This window comes from Alligator mississippiensis, chromosome 4 (assembly GCF_030867095.1).
Source record: "Alligator mississippiensis isolate rAllMis1 chromosome 4, rAllMis1, whole genome shotgun sequence".
NCBI lineage: Eukaryota > Metazoa > Chordata > Crocodylia > Alligatoridae > Alligator > Alligator mississippiensis.
In genome coordinates this window covers 131,439,683-131,455,476 of record NC_081827.1, presented here as the reverse complement: position 1 = coordinate 131,455,476, position 15,794 = coordinate 131,439,683, and the positions used below count along the sequence as shown (strand labels likewise).

At 45.2% G+C, this 15,794-nt stretch overlaps 1 protein-coding gene across 6 annotated transcripts in view; it reads right to left on the bottom strand.

The window, feature by feature from the left end:
- LOC102563962 (patatin-like phospholipase domain-containing protein 2) overlaps positions 1 to 15,417 on the bottom strand; it is a 38,300-nt gene extending 22,883 nt beyond the window's left edge. For 2 of the 6 annotated variants that reach the window (XM_019493178.2, XM_019493179.2), the window contains exons 1-2: positions 15,144 to 15,414; positions 116 to 348 (exon numbers count right to left, since the gene is read on the bottom strand). In XM_019493178.2, the coding sequence (XP_019348723.1) occupies positions 116 to 348; positions 15,144 to 15,330 (420 nt within the window). In that variant the 5' untranslated portion in view covers positions 15,331 to 15,414. The other 4 variants (XM_006264669.4, XM_019493177.2, XM_059726644.1 and 1 more) reach the window with 3 other exon arrangements.
- Between the last annotated feature and the right edge of the window lie 377 nt (positions 15,418 to 15,794).

The following is a 15,794-nucleotide window of genomic DNA, read 5'->3' as shown; positions in this document are numbered from 1 at the left end:
AATTTGACTGACCATTACTGAGGTTATCCTACAGCTAGTAAAAGACTAAGCACCAGAAATTCAATGTAAAAATAGATTTCAAAAAGTTAGAAAGCTAAATTGCAGCAATACTTACCTGAATTATTTCTTCCTTAGAATTAAAATCAGACACCAGCACATTGCTACCATCTGACACTCTGGTTAGGGAAATATACAGTTTGCCTGACACCAACTGATGAGTGTTTTCTGGAAGGTTTTTTATGAGCCCATCTCTTATAATCTTCATTATATTAAATGAAGGATGAAGAGGACCAAGATTTCGTTTTCTGGCTTCCTTGGCTAATGCCAAAACATCTGCACAAGATTCAGCTGAAAAATAAAAACAAAAAAAATCACTGCATTCGAAACCACTGGCAATTATTTTCAGTCATTTAAAAATGCTGAGCGTACTTAAATGCTAGGATGTTTTCATTACAAAAATCTATGACAGTCAATATTTCTAACTCATCTTTGAGCAATTAGGAAAAAGTGATTAATAGAGCCTTCTGTTTGTGTACTGCTATGCATTATTAATGAAGGTTTGTAGCACAGATTGGGCACCCATTTTAATGTCAGTTTACAATATTAGGGATGCTGAAAATAATAGGAAATCTGAGTTCACCTTAAGCAGCTAACACTTGTTAAAATACAACTTGCCTTATATGCACTAAAGTTTTAAAAAGTGTTAGCAACTATTTATTTTAGTTCACACACATCCTCATGGATGAAAGAGATGCACCAAAAATAAGGGCTTGTCTATACTACAGAATTTTAGGAAACCTGATTTTCTTTAACAGGTAGATGGGAGGAGCAGCTGTATGCTAATCCGTTTGGGAAATATTTATGTATAGAATCTTCATATCCAAAAAAGATGTAGTTCACAAATATTCAACTGAAATTCAATTTCTTTTACTCTGAATTTCTTCCAGCTGATTAATCTTACACCCACAAAAATTTCAAGCACTAATCATATATATACTAAACCAGAGGTGTCAAACGTATGGCCCATGGAGGTGGGCCCTTCCGCCCACAGAGCCACCTGTGGGCTGGACCACGCACCTCTACAAGTTAGATTCAGCCCATGTGCTTAGTCTGCTGGAGCTGCTGTTTCAATACGGTCCTGGAACCCAGGGCTGGCAGATAACACTACTTGCCTCCCCCACCAATCTGCTGCCAAAATCAATCAATCAAGATTTCTACTCACCCCTGCCAACTAAAAAAAAAAAAAAAAAAAAATCAACAGCAAGGGAAAGGAGGGAGGGGGGTGGCCACAGCATTAACTCCCTAGTTAACTGACTTTGACACTTGCTGAAACAGCAGCTCTGGCTGCTGCAAGAATTAATACCACCAGCACTGCACACAGGCCATCTGGCCCAGTGAAAACCCAGAGTCCAGATTCAGCCCACAGGGCCAACTGACTTTGATGTCCCCATACTAGAAGTGTAAGACAACATTCAGGTACATCAATTAGATCAAACTACAGCAAAAAAGTTACCCTTTAGTAACATAATAATCCTAACAAATAAAACTAGCTAGGAGCTACGACAAACAAGTTTAGCTATGCTTTATGGTAAATGTTTAAAGTTCTTCAATTGTGTAAAGGAGCTTCCTAGTGCTTAAGATAGATTTGTTCAAAAGGAAAAAAGAAGAATGATAAATTTGAGTAACATGATGTGTTCAAACTGATAGGATGCAAGGTCATCTGAAAATATTTTTCAGAACTTACAAAACTGTATTAGCCTTGGCTCACTGAAGTAAATGGGCACTGATGGCATTCTGCACCCAACCCTGATGATCAAGTAAATTTATGAGAAAAAGTTACAAATTTTCATATATATTCTTTGTGCCTGAAATGCAACAATTTTAACTATTTATTCTGGCTCACAAGCCAAATACCAGTAACAAGTTAGTTTGGACCAACCAGCTCACACCACTTCTGATGCATCTGTCACAGAAGACTGCCGTTCTACAAAGATTGTCTACATAAAATGAAATTTTAAGATATCCTTAAACAATCACTAAAATCTGAATAGTTCTAACCTCAAAATGTTTAGTATAATTGTACCTGCTTCTACTGTTGGGTTCCAGGAACTGCTGAGTCATGTATACAGTTGCAGATAAATTTTATTTAAAAAATATAAATTATTCATTTTTGATCATGGTAAGGTGTCAGTTATACTAATCATGGTGCAGTAACTGTCTGATACAAGTTCAGATGAAGAGGCACCGTCATTTTAAAATACTGTTTTCAGGAAATAAATACTTGAGAAAAGCATTTCTATGTGCTTATTTTAAGGTAAAATTACAAAGATGTCAAAGCCAAAGAAATATGCTTTTTTTAAGTTTCTAGCAAACAGTTTTACTTGCAATATTACAAACTAAACAACGAGTTGATAAATGTCACATGAATACAAGTGTGACCAGTCATTTTGTCCACCAAGGAAGTTGCATCAAATGTCAAACAGTATAGTTTCAGGGCAGTAAATGCCTACTTTGCCTATATGGCCTCTATAAAACGTAGGCTCCTAAGCAAAACAAACAAGAAGAAAGTTCTCTCAGCAACTGAAAGCGTTCTTGACCATAAAGAAAAAACAAATTACACAAACTTTAATATAAAATCAATTGCACACTTTCCTCCAATAGACATTAGGATTTGAAACCATGTTATAAGAAATACTTGACTGATGTTTCTGATCACAAAAGCTGCAATCCAAATACATTAATTGCCTTCTACTAGTCTGATTAGCAGGATGTGCACACTGATCAACTACTATCCCATTAAAGGTAGGGGGGGGAAAAGTAAACACCATTTTGCAAGAAAGGAAAAAAAACATACAATAAGGTTGAGGTCTGATTTTTCAGAGGTGCTGGTCAAATGCTGCTCCACATATTTCATAGAACTTGTACTGCTCAATGCCCATGAAAATTATATTCTAAATGACCTGTCAATGAGCACACAGGAACCCACAACTAAACTGGCAACAGAACAGAGAGAGCTGTGATTCAACTTTACTTTCATCAGCAGATGTAACATATGCTACAGCATTACTCCCATTCTCTGTACATTAGTACAGTGAAAATTAAGCAGTTAAAAGCTCTAAGATTTGCGTTCTGGCTGAGATTTTTCAAAAGTAAAGTTTTTTTTAGGTAACTCATTTTGTGTACACTCAACTTCAGACCCCTCAATTTTCCTGAAGTCTAATTTGATAAAAATTGAGTCTTCTGCACTATCTGAAATGCAGACCCACTTTAGGGCACCAAAAGTGCCTAGTTATTTCTGAAAATCTTATCCTAAGTGCACGAGACTTCCCATTTAACCAGTAATAACATTCTTTCAGTTAACTGAATATTGAATTGTTTTATACAAGAAGAAAATCCAATCTGGAGGTTATAAAAAATAAATTCTGTTTTTCCAGTGACAGAAATAAGATTTTGAAGGTAGCATGAAAGGGAGAAAACAAAGGGAGCCTCTGCCAATTAGCAAGTTTAAGTTTGATTTCTGGTTGCATTCTTGCTGGACTATTTTAATCAAGGCATTATTCAAAAAACTTTTTTTTTTTTTAAATCCTTACTTTTGAAATCTGCTAGTACCTTCGGTTTTAGCCTCCGTTACCACATTATTAGTATAGGAGATAAGATGAAGCAGGTTAATGTCCTACAGTAACCCCGTCTTGTCTACTGCAGGAGATAACTAAGCCTATCACAAGGCGGCTGACTACCAGCTCACCTTCCTTGCTCAATTACAGGGCTTCAAGCTAATAACTTCAAAGTTTATCAACACCAATGTGAAATTTGCCCTTCTCCCTTGCTTTACTTCCAAAAAGGAAGCTAAAAATCTCTCATCAAAAAGGAATTTGACCTAGAAGTAAATCAAAAGTTTACTCAACTCTTCCATGAAATTTGTAAAAACTGAGTCCCATGCAGAAGAGGAAGAATGGAAACCTATTAGCAAGTATCTCACCATTTAATCATTAATACCGGCTATTGTGTTTTGCTGCCACTCCTCTCCACCCAGTAGTACAAAATGAAAAACTATGATTAATTTTATGAATTATGCCCCATGATAAAAAGAGGTTTTTGAAGTGGAAAAAAATCAAAGAGTTAATTCAAAATTCTGTATATTCTTTTTAAATCCTGGCAGTCCTTGGTAGATACCTTCAGTTTCAGAGAATGACAATGAACTTTTCCCTGTAAAAACTCCAAATACTTCGATTTATTTACCACTAAGATCCTGCTACTAAAAGAAGTCTTCAAAGTTGTTTCTACCTTTTCCCTTATTCTAAGCTAAAAAACATCCAAGATTAAGAAAGAGAAGCAATATGGACATTCCTATAGATTGTTCTGTTGGAAAGTGGGATTTGTTCCTGGCATAATGGATCAGAAGGCTGAGCTCTCTAACTCTAAATCAGAGTTAAAATCATTGGGTTGAAGTAACTGGGCCCCTATACTATTTTCTAGCCCCCCTCCCTACCAACTTCCCAGACATTTATTATTCCCCTACAGCAGTGTTGCATTACCTCATAACATAGAAATGTCTTGGTTTAAATAGTAGGGCTGCGTGAAGCTTTGGTCCCTGATTCAATTTGGTGGAGATTCGGCCTGATTCAGCAGCCAAATCTCCAAATCTGAATCAAATCAGGAGACCCTTTAATTTCTCCAAATCGAACTGGAACCTTCGAAATCGATTCGGAGAGATTTGACGATTCGGACACATACAGAGCTTTAAATGTTTTTTCTACATACTCCAAGGCACCAGGTGGTTCGTGAATGCTGTGATGGTGGGGCAGATGGAGCATCCTACAGGAGTGCAGGGGGGCTCCCCAGCATGTTCAGCAGCACACCCAGAAGTGGGCCAGAAGCACTTCTTGTGCACTTCTGCGTTCGCCAGGGAGTATGCAGGGGGTCCCCTAACCCCCGTGGCTCAGTGACTGGTACCTCCTGGGTCTGGGGGGAAACCAGGCCCCCCCATAGCCAATCACTGGGGTACAGGGGAACCCCCAGTATGCTCAACAGCAGACCCAGAAGTGGACCAGAAGTACTTCCGGTCCACTTACAGGTTCGCTGCCAAGCACACGGGGGGTGGGGCCTCCCTGAGCTCCTGTGAGACACTCCAACCACCCCTAGCATCGCAGCTTTCACGAGCCATGTCTGGTACCTCAAAGTATGTAGAAAAAACATCTAAAGCTGTGTCTACGGCCAAATCGCTGATTCTCTGAATCAGCATCGAATCTTCAGATTCAATTTGGCCAAATCCGAATCGGGGACAGTGATCCGAATCAGCAAATCAAATCACTGTCCCCAATTTGGGTCGAATCTGAATCAAATACAGCCCGTTTTGCAAACCCCTATTACACAGAAGTAGCCTCACAGCTCAAAATTAAAAAACATGGGTCAGCAGTTTTTGGGGGTGAGGAAAGAGAGGAAGGGGGGGGGGAAGGGGTTAAGCTCTCAAGGCAGACAGAAATTTCTTATATTCCCAGGCCTTTAAGGAGGAGAGTAAAGGTTCATTACTTCTGCTAAGGTGGGTAGAGTTTACTTATTAAAAATTGGAGAGACCATTTTAAAGTTGCTTATGTGGCTAAAACATAGGAAAGGCCAATTCTAAGTGTGAAACAAAGAATTTAACAAAACCACTCTCAGGTTGCATACATTTACAATTTCTTATTTTAGAAAGTGAAATTTAAGAAGCTAATTTTAGTCTAAAGACAGAGTATACATGTATTTTTGTCATTTGGAAAGGATCTTCCTTTGTTGGTACACTGATTAAAAAGTGAAGACAACTTTTTAGCAGGTAAAACTTTAATCTTCTAAGACACTTAAAGCTGAGATTTTCATGCACCTTTTACTGTGCTAAAACTATAATGTACTTGCTTCAAGAACAAAGTTATTCTTATTTGAGTACAATAAAGTCAACGCAACTGTTACTACTTAGAGGAGAATGAGTAATAAGGCTCATAAGAGATTTCTGAAAGTACTCAATATTGGTCTAAGCTTAGTCTTAATAAAGTTATTAGGTATTTTTATTATCAATTTAAATGGGAGAGAAGTTACAGCAACTGAGACCTTCTGAAAATCCCCACCATTCCATTTTTGCTTAACCCAAATTTCTTTCAGTAAGTCATGCAATAATTTTGAAATTGGCTAGTATGCTTGTCAACGCTCTATTCTGGTCACCTAGATGTTTACCTCATGTTTTAGTCTACAGAATATGTAAGGCAGTAGTGGCCAAACCTTTTCGGCAGACATGTAGCCACCCCAAATATCACTCTGATTCTCTTCTCCTCCCTGACTGCCCGTGCCACAGGTGGACAGATTCACAGACGTTTAGGGCTAGAAGGGACCTCATGAGATAGTTGGGTCCAGCTCCCCTGCTCTGGGCAGGAAAGGTTGATCACTAGTGCTTTATTCTGTTTCTTTTAATATAATATGATCAGTGAAAAGTATTCATGAAGGAACTATAACTCTATAGGGAAGATATTAAAATAGCCATTAAGGCATTCTAAAAAAACAGCTTCTAAAAAAATTGCTGATGCTCAATGGCAAACTTCTTTCATAGCAACTTTTCCTTTGCATCCACAGGTGAATCTGTCAACCTGTGGATTTCTGCAGTAAGTGAATAATGCAGCTAATATACCTTTAGAGAAGGGGTGGGCAATTATTTGGGCTGGAGGAGTGAGTCAGCACCTCTCCCTCCCCCCCTCCTGGCCCACAACAGCTCACCAAAACCCCCTAAGTAGCTCTGCTCCATGCTCTGCCAGGGTGATGGGGAGGCAGTGACAGTGTGGGGCTAGGGCCTAGGGCAAAGTGCAATCCAATCCCCATATGCCCCAGCAACAGGCAGGGTGGGCAGGGACATACAGGGATCAGATCACAGCTGTGCCCTGGGTCCTGGCCCCACGCTGTCACCACCGTGCGATCCTGGAGTCTCTGTGGAGACCAGTTTGGGACCCATGCAGGCAAGGCACGCTCAGTCAGAGGAATGGGATGGAGCCATGGGCAGGTGGGGAGCAGCAACCAGGAGTAGGACAGGCAGGTGAGGCCAGGATTGGGATCGCAGAACTGTGACAGCACGGGACCAGGGCCCGGGTCAGAACTGCAATCAGCTCCCTGGCACACCCCTACCCACAGAACCAGCACCCATTGCAGGGACGTGTGGGCAGCAGATTATGGCTTTGCCCCAGGTCCAGGCCCAGCCCCATGCTGTCACCGTCCCACAATCTCTCCCAACCCTGGCCCCTCACCCATCTTGCTCCCAGATGCTGCTCCCTGCCGTCTTCCATGGAGACTCTGTCCACCTGCTCTGTCCTGTGTCACCGCCGGCGGGCAGACGGGTTGGAGTGCATGAGCAAGAGGGATGAGTCCAATGGTGGCAGTAGAAACTGGCAGTGGCAGCTGGAAGGATTGGCTGCTGCAGGGGCTGCCAGAAAGCAAGTCCGGCCACCATACCACCCCCACTTTGCTGCACGGCCAGGGGTGGCAGGACCAGCTACATGCACCATGGCCTTGGCTGTCCCCTGTGCCTAGGCTGAAGGACCCACCGCAAGCTGGATAAAATCCCTTAATGGATCATATCCAGCCTGTGGGCCGTATTTTGCCCACCCCTACTTCACTGTGCAAGTTCTGGTACACTTTAAGCAACAAAGCTTTGTGGGCTTCAAGATTCCTAACTTGCTTTGGCTTCCATGGTTTCAAGGCAGAAAAGCTAGCTATAAACAGAGAACTCGAAAACAAATTTAAGTTTCTCTCTCGAGATTGTCTGATGAATATGCTGAGCAAGAAACAACCACCTCATTGCATATCTCCTAACTGCCTCCTCATTGCATATCTCCTCTCCAGACATGGCAGGGAAGGGGCTCAAAATTCTACAGAAGACCTTTGTCAAAGGACATGAGCAGTGTTGAGAACCAGCAGCTGTATGACAAGCCAGGAGCAGGAGAAGAGGTGGATGGAGAAACCTCCCACCCTCCCAGGACACACATGCAGAGTAAGTGGCAGGTGCTGGGGAGAGAGCTAGTTAGCTTAAGCTATAATGATATAGCTGTTAGACCCAGCAATTGTGAGTGGGTCTCTGAGAAATATGTGGGGAAAATGGACAGGAAGGGGAGGGAGGGCTTGCCCACATGCTAGGTTCGAGGAGTCCGCTGGGGGCAGGGGCGTGTACAACAGAGCTCACCCTTGCAGTCCTGCAGGTGCAGGTGTGGCCTGCCCACCCATCCAGCTGCCCCCATGACACACTGCATGGGGCTGAGCCCCACCCACTCCCACCTATATCCACCCCACACCCAACAGCACCACCCCAGCCATCACGCACTGCTTCCCAGCAGGGCTGCTCCTGCAACCACCTGGGTACTGCTCAGCTCCCCCTACCTCCAGTGGTTCCTCCTCCTTCTCCTGCCCCTGCTGTGCTGCTCTGGGCTGCAGGTAGCACAGGGAAGCAGCAGCAGCAGCCGTGGAGATGCACGCCAGGCACATGCCCAGCCAGCTAGGGAGGGGTGGCTCCTGGCCCAGCACATGGACTTCCAGCTCCAGCTGTCTTCCACCCACCCGGCATGATGAACAGCCACCTGCAGGCAACTGTGTGGAAGGCAGCCCTGCCAGGAAGTTGTGCACACTGGCCAAGGCTGGGGTTGGGATGGTGCTTTCAGTGGATGCAGGGCAGGTACAGGTGGGAGCATGATGCAGGCTGCCCCAGGTGGGAGCAGGTGGAGATCAGCCTCATGCAGAGCACCGCAGGGGCAGTCACAGACTGGATTTGAAAAAAAAAGAACTCCTAAAGCTTCCTGGTACACAGGGTCCATGCTGTAATTAAGTATCTGAAAAGTTAAGCATGTACAGTATTAGCCGTGCTTCCTTCTTAGCTAGTCATTGCCCTACTTTTCTCTACTTCTTTTAAAGGAAATATCAGAGATCAGTCTCTAGATTTCAAAAAGTAGTTTGTGTGAGTGATGAAAATAGACAAGGAATGGAAAAAGCTCTCGAAACCTCCTCACCCTGTGCATCAAAACGGGGCAGGAATAATATGCTCTTGTGATTGGACAGATACAGAAAATCTAACTTGGCTGACACAACAGGGGCTGTTTATCCGTTAGATTCCCAATTGTGCATGCTAGTTTCTTTGAAGTTAATGGAAGTTAAGAACACTCCATCATCTTCAGGAAGCAGAACTGGAATACAGTGCCTAACAAACCTATGAATCTTCCATAGGCCAATATCTATGGAAGCTCACAGGGGGAAAAAAAGTTTCAGGAGACATCATGAAGAAAAAGAGTGAAAACTCCCAGTTTTGTGAAAAACTAAATATATTAGACTACAAAAACTGTGCATAAAATGTAGGCCTTATTTGCTGTGTGGAAGAAAAAGATCTTAAGAGTAAATGAGGACCCTCACTGGGTCTTCTTACATAAGGATATTACTCCCTTCCCCACTTGCTGCTTTACTCTAAGGCCAGATCTTGCCACCCTGCTTGTCAATCATTCCCCACATGCTATTTTGCTCCCAGCCTGAGCTGCTTCTCACTTTCTTTCCAACATGCTGCAGTACTATACAAGAAGTATAATTCCCATCCTACTCCACAAGAGTAACAGGCACCTGGAAAAATGGACTCTTTGAAAGTTTTCCCCTCAAAATTATTCACAGTCTACAAGAACCCTGTTTTTTAAAGTTTGCACGGGGGGGGGGAAGATGTCACCTTGCTGATCTAAGTATCATCAGCTGTTCTTGAGCCTGCTTCAGCCCTGTATGCTAGATGGAGCCTGTGGACTAACCACACATTCAGCAAATCCAGGGCCACAGCCTGATTTGGCACAGTAGGATGATAACCACATGCAGAGTCAGACCCCCCCCCCCCCCCCACATGCCAGGTCCAGGGCCACATGCTGAGTTTGACCCTGTGTGCCAGGTCTAGGGCCATGCTTTGGTTCTGGATCCATGTGCCAGGTCAGACCTTGCAGGCTGGATCTGGGGCCACATGCAAGGTCTGACAATGGACCAACCTCATACCCTGATCTGATTCAGCCTGCAGAGCCATATCATCCAGCTCCCTATGAGTCTGAAAACTTGACAGCAGAGAACAGATAGCTGTCTCCCCCAAGGATGAGCAATTAACACTGCCACCACTCACAGTACCAAATCTCTGGACCCATTTTCTCACATATAATGCTCATCCCAATTTTCAGAAGCTGGGTTTGGAGAAAAAGGTGTGGGTAATATGTGAGAAAATACAGTATTAATTTATTAAGTTAGAAATGTGACTTCTACATTTTCTAGTATAATGTAAAGCTAAGAGACTTAATACCTATTGAAATACATAACTGCTTAAATGTAAGAAACAATTAGATATGTGTTTATGAACTAATGCAAGAAGCATAGGGAACAAAACAGAAAAAAACTGGAGGTCCTAGGACAAGCACAGAATTATGACATAATTGAGATTACAAAAACATGGTGGGATAGTTTCATAGTAGCTATGGTCAGGAGGGACCTGAACAGATCATCTAGCCTGAACCCCTGCCACAGGCAGGAATGAATGCTGGGTTCACAAGACCCCAGACAGGTGATCATCCAACCTTCTCTTGAATTTGCCCAAGGTAGGGGCGAGGACCACTTCCCTAGAAAGTTGGTTCCAGATTTTGGCCACCCTAACTGTAAAATATTGCCTTCTGATCTCTAACCTAAACCTATTCACCATCAGCTTACTACCATGGTTCCTTGTCACCCCAGGTGATGCTGGGGAGAAAAGGGCTCTGCCTATGTGCTGTTGATCTCTCCTGATGAGTTTGTAGGTAGCCACCAGGTCCCCACCTCAGCCTCCTCTTGCTGAGTGAGGCTGAACAGGTTTAGGTCCCTCAGTCTCTCCTCATAGGCCCTGTCCTGCTGCCCTCTCACCAAGTGGGTGGCCCTCCTCTGAATCTTCTCCAGGCTGGCCACATCCCTTTTGAAGTGCAGCACCCAGTACTGGATGCAGTACTCCAACTGCAGCCTGAGCAAAGTCACATAGAGGGGGAGTATCGCCTCTTTGGACCGGCTTGAGATTCACCTTTGGATGCATGACAAGGTATGGCTGGCCTTGCTGGCTGCAGTCTGGCATTGGCAGCTCATGTTCATCTTGGAGTCAATAAAGACTCCAAGATCCCTTTCTGCCTCTCTGCTTTCAAGAAGGGAACTCCCCAGCCTGTATGTATGCTGTGGATTCTTTCTCCCAAGGTGCAGTACCCTACATTTGTCTACGTTGAACCCCATCCTATTCTCATCTGCCCACTTTTGTAGTCTGTCTAAATCTAGTTGCAGCCTCTCTCTCCCTTCAAGTATGTCCACCTCACCCCACATCTTAGTGTCATCAGCAAATTTGGACAGCATGCTTTCCACCCCCTCGTCCAAGTCGCTGATGAAGATGTTAAACAATGCGGGCCTCCGAGGACCAAGCCCTGGGGTACCCCACTGTTCACATCTCGCCAGGTTGAGTACAACCCATCCACCACTACTCTCTGGGTGCGCCCCATCAGCCAATTTTTTATCCATCCAACTGTGCAGGCATCAATGCCGCAGTCGCTTAATTTATTGATGAGGATGGGGTGAGAGACAGTGTCAAAGGCCTTCTTAAAGTCTAGAAAGACTACGTCCACGGTGACACTATAATCCAAGGATTTAGTTACTTGGTCATAAAAGACAGTCAGGTTGGTCAGGCAGGACCTGCCTTTGATGAACCCATGCTGATTGCCCTTGAGCATGATCTCCCCTGCAGGCCCCCCACAGATGTGCTCCTTGATGATTCTCTCCAAGATCTTCCCGAGTACCGAGGTAAGGCTTACAAGCCTATAGTTACTTGGGTCCTCCTTCCTCCCTTTCTTGAAAACTGGGACCACATTAGCCAGTTTTCAATCCCCTGGCACCTGGCCAGATGACCACAAATGCTCCTACAGCTGGGCCAAGAGCTCAGCAATGACCCCTGCCAGCTCCCTCAACACCCTTGGGTGGAGGGCATCTGGATCTGCAGATTTAAAAATGTCTAGCCCTTCCAGAAGATCCGTAACTACATCTGCACTGACTGAAGGCCTGACAGAGCTATCCCCGAGATTGTCCCTACCTCTGGTAGATGGGATGTCCCGGTCCCTGTTCAAGAAAACAGAGGCAAAGAAACTGTTAAAAATATCAGCTCTCTTATCTGGCATACCCACAAGATGACCATTTGCATCTTGCAGGGGCCCTATATTGCCTGATGCCCTTTTCTTGCTCCCAATGTACTTGAAAAAGGACTTTTTGTTGTCCTTAATCCTAGACATTAGTCTGAGTTCCATCTCTACCTTGGCCTTCCTAATAGCCCTCCTACACTCATGGGCTAAGAAGCAGTACTCCTCCTTGGTGATAGCTCCTCCCTTCCACTGGTTGTACACCCCTCTTTTACTGCTGATAACTAGATTACAGTAATGGATGAGTGTACTTGTTCAGGAAGGATGGGCAGAGGAGAAAAGGAGGAGATACTGCCTGACATAGAAGTGACATACATGTGTTCAGAGGTGCAGTATGAAGTGGAAGATTAGACCTATTTAAAGCCTCTGGGTAAAGGTCAGAGGAGAGAGAAACAGGGGGATGTCATGGTGGGCATTTGCTCCAGGTCACCAAATGAGAAGGAGGTAGATGAGTCCTTCTTTAAATAACTGATGGAAGTTTCCAGATGGCAGGACTTGATAATTTAAGTCCCCCATGAGAACCAAGACATTTGCTGGAAGGGAAACACAGCAATGCACAAGCAGTCCAGCAAATTCTTGGAGTGTGTTAGGGATAACTTTAATATAGATAGCAGAAAGGCCAACTAAGAGGGAAGCTTTTCTTGACTTGCTGCTCTCCAACAGAGATGAATTGGTTGAGAATGTGAAGATGGAAGCCAACTCAGGTGACAGTGACCACAAACTGATGGAGTTCAAGATCCTACGGGAAGGAAGAAAGCACAGCAGTAGAATAAAAAGACAATGAATTTCAGAAAAGCAGACTTCAGGAAATTCAGGGAACTAACTGTTGGGCAGGGTCCCCCAAGAAGCAAGTCTAAGAGACAAAGGAGTCCAGGAGAGCTGGCTGTACTTTAAGGAGGCTCTTTTAAGGTTATAAAAGCAAGCAATCCTGATGAAATAGAAGAATGGGAAGTGCAAAAGGAGGTCAGCTTGACAAAACAGCAATCACTTCAATAAGCTAAAACTCAAAATGGAATCCAATCAAAAAAAGTGGAAACTTGATCATACTACTAGGGAAGAGCATAAGTGCATCACACAGGTATGCAAGAAGAAAATTAAGAAGGCTGAAGCACAATTTCAGATGCAACTGACAAGGGATATAAGAGTCAAAAGAAAAGGAGGAGGGAATTCTACAAGTATGCAAGAAGTAGGAGGAACTATAGGTCCCTTATGGAATGAAAAAGCAGTTTAGATACAGATGATGAAGGAAAGTCTGCAGTATTTAATGCTTTTTACTCCAGTCTCCACAAACAAGGACAGCAACCAGATGACAAGCACAGCTGGCAGCAAAAACAAGGAAGGAAATAAACAGCCAGAACAAAAGAACAAATAAGGAATTACTTCGAGAAATCAGATGATTTCAGCTTGGCAGGGCCAAATGGGACGTACCCTCTCTGAGAACTTGTAGAGGGTAGGTGAGGTCCCAGATGTTTGAGAAAAGGGCAAATATCGTGCCCATCTTTAAGAAAGGAAACAAGGAGGATCCTAGCAATTAGTCAGAATGGCCTCAATATCCAGAAAGATCACGGAGCAGGTCCTCAAGGAATCCACTATGAATCATCCAGAAAACAAGATCATCAGGAACAAGCAGAACAAGATCAAGTCATGCGTGATCAACCTGATTTCTAATGATGAGATGACAAGCTGAGAGCAGTGGATGTGATATAACTTGACTTCAGTAAAGTCTCTAACACTGCCTCCTACAACACTGTCATTAACAAGCAAAGGAAATATAGAGTATACAAAAATACGGTGTAAGTTGGATACATAACTGGTTGGATCACCATGCTCAACAAGCAGCCATCAGTGGCTCAATGTCTAGTTGGGAGGAGGTATAAAATAAGGTCCCCATTAATGATTTGGATTATGGGACTGAGTGCACGCTTAACAAATTTTTGGATGACACCAAACTGAGTGGGACCACAGGACACCCCAGAGGGTGGGGGCTAGGATCCAGAATGACCCAGCTATAAGGGAAAAATCATCCACAATCAATCAGATGAGATCCAACCAGGACAAGTGCAAAGTCCTGCACCTGGGATGGAATAATTGCATGCACAAATACAGACTGAGGAGTGACCAGCTAGGCTGCAATAGTGCAGAGAAGGCCCCCGGGAGTTACCATAAGCTGAATGAGCCAATACTGTGCTCGTTGCAAAAGAATCCAGTAACATACTGGGTTGCATGAACAGCCAATCAAGGGAAGCGATTCTTCCATTCTAGTTAGCATTTGTTAGGCCTCCACCTGGAGCACTGTGTCCAATTTTGGGCCCCATGCTTCAGAGACATGAACACATTGGAAAGAGCCCAGAGCAGAACAACAAAAATGCTTAGAGCCTGGGAGGCAAGACTTGGGGACATAAATTATGTGTGCCCCCAGAGACTGGGGGAGGCATGGCAACTGCCTGCAGGTGACGGTCAGCAGGAAGTTCCTGCAGGCTGCCACAGGGGTGTTGGTAGTGGGGGGGTGGCGAGTACTGACCAGCAGTTGGTGACCATCCACAGATGCCGCTGCCAGTTCCAGTTCCAGAGAGGATGGAGACTGCGTTCCTACCTGTTCCAAAGAGGACGGAGGCCACGTTTCTCCATGGCAGCAGGGGACAGGACTAGCAGCAAGGAAAAAACTGTAAACAGGGCCATTTACATCCAACCCTGGCTTCTCCTCCAGGAAGCCCTGAGCCACCGGGCTCAGAGGCTAGTGCAGAAGAACCCATGAAAGCCAACTTAAGGCTTTTCCCAGCTCTGAACACATAGGCGCAGGCAAGGTTTCAAGGAAAGCGTCTGCAGGGCCCCCGACAGCCCTTGGGGACTCGGGTGGGGTCGGCGAACAACCAGGTCCCCCGCACGGGAGCCCCCAGCCCGGCGCGAGGTCCTGGAGGGGCGGCACCAGGGGAGACGCACCGAGGGAGCCGCCGCCCACCAGGACTGCGCCGGTGAGGGCCCCGGCAGAGGCGCCGTAGATGCGGCGGGCGTCGCGGAGGATGCGCGGGGCCCGCTCCTGCAAGCAGGTGGCCGCCCCGATGTGGTAAACGCCTAGGAAGCCACAGCCCGCGAAGGACAAGCTCCAGCCGCACTCGTAGTCCAGCATCCCGGCGCCGGGCGGGTGAGGCCAGCAGCCGGGCAACAACGAAGACACCGCTCAGGTAGCCCCAAGCACCGAGGAGCGAAGGCGGAGCGTTCCCCCCCCCAACACTGTGATGGCACCAGCCGCCTCCGCCAATCGTCAGCTACATGTAAATCAACATCAAGAGCGAGAGGCCAGCGGAAGGGGGGCGGGGGGAGGGGAGAGTGCGCATGCGGGTGGCGGGGGAGTGCCAGGCCGGCGGGGGCGGCCAAGATGGTCTGTGCTGTGCATCTCGTCCCGCACCCAGCCATGTACCTATACATACACCGCTGCATTCACACACACACTGCTACATTCTCACATGCTCTGCATTCGCGGACGCTGCTGCATATACACGCTCTGCATTCACATGAAAACTTGCATGCACACACACACACACACACACACACACACTGCTCCATATACATACTCTGCATTCACACTCATCC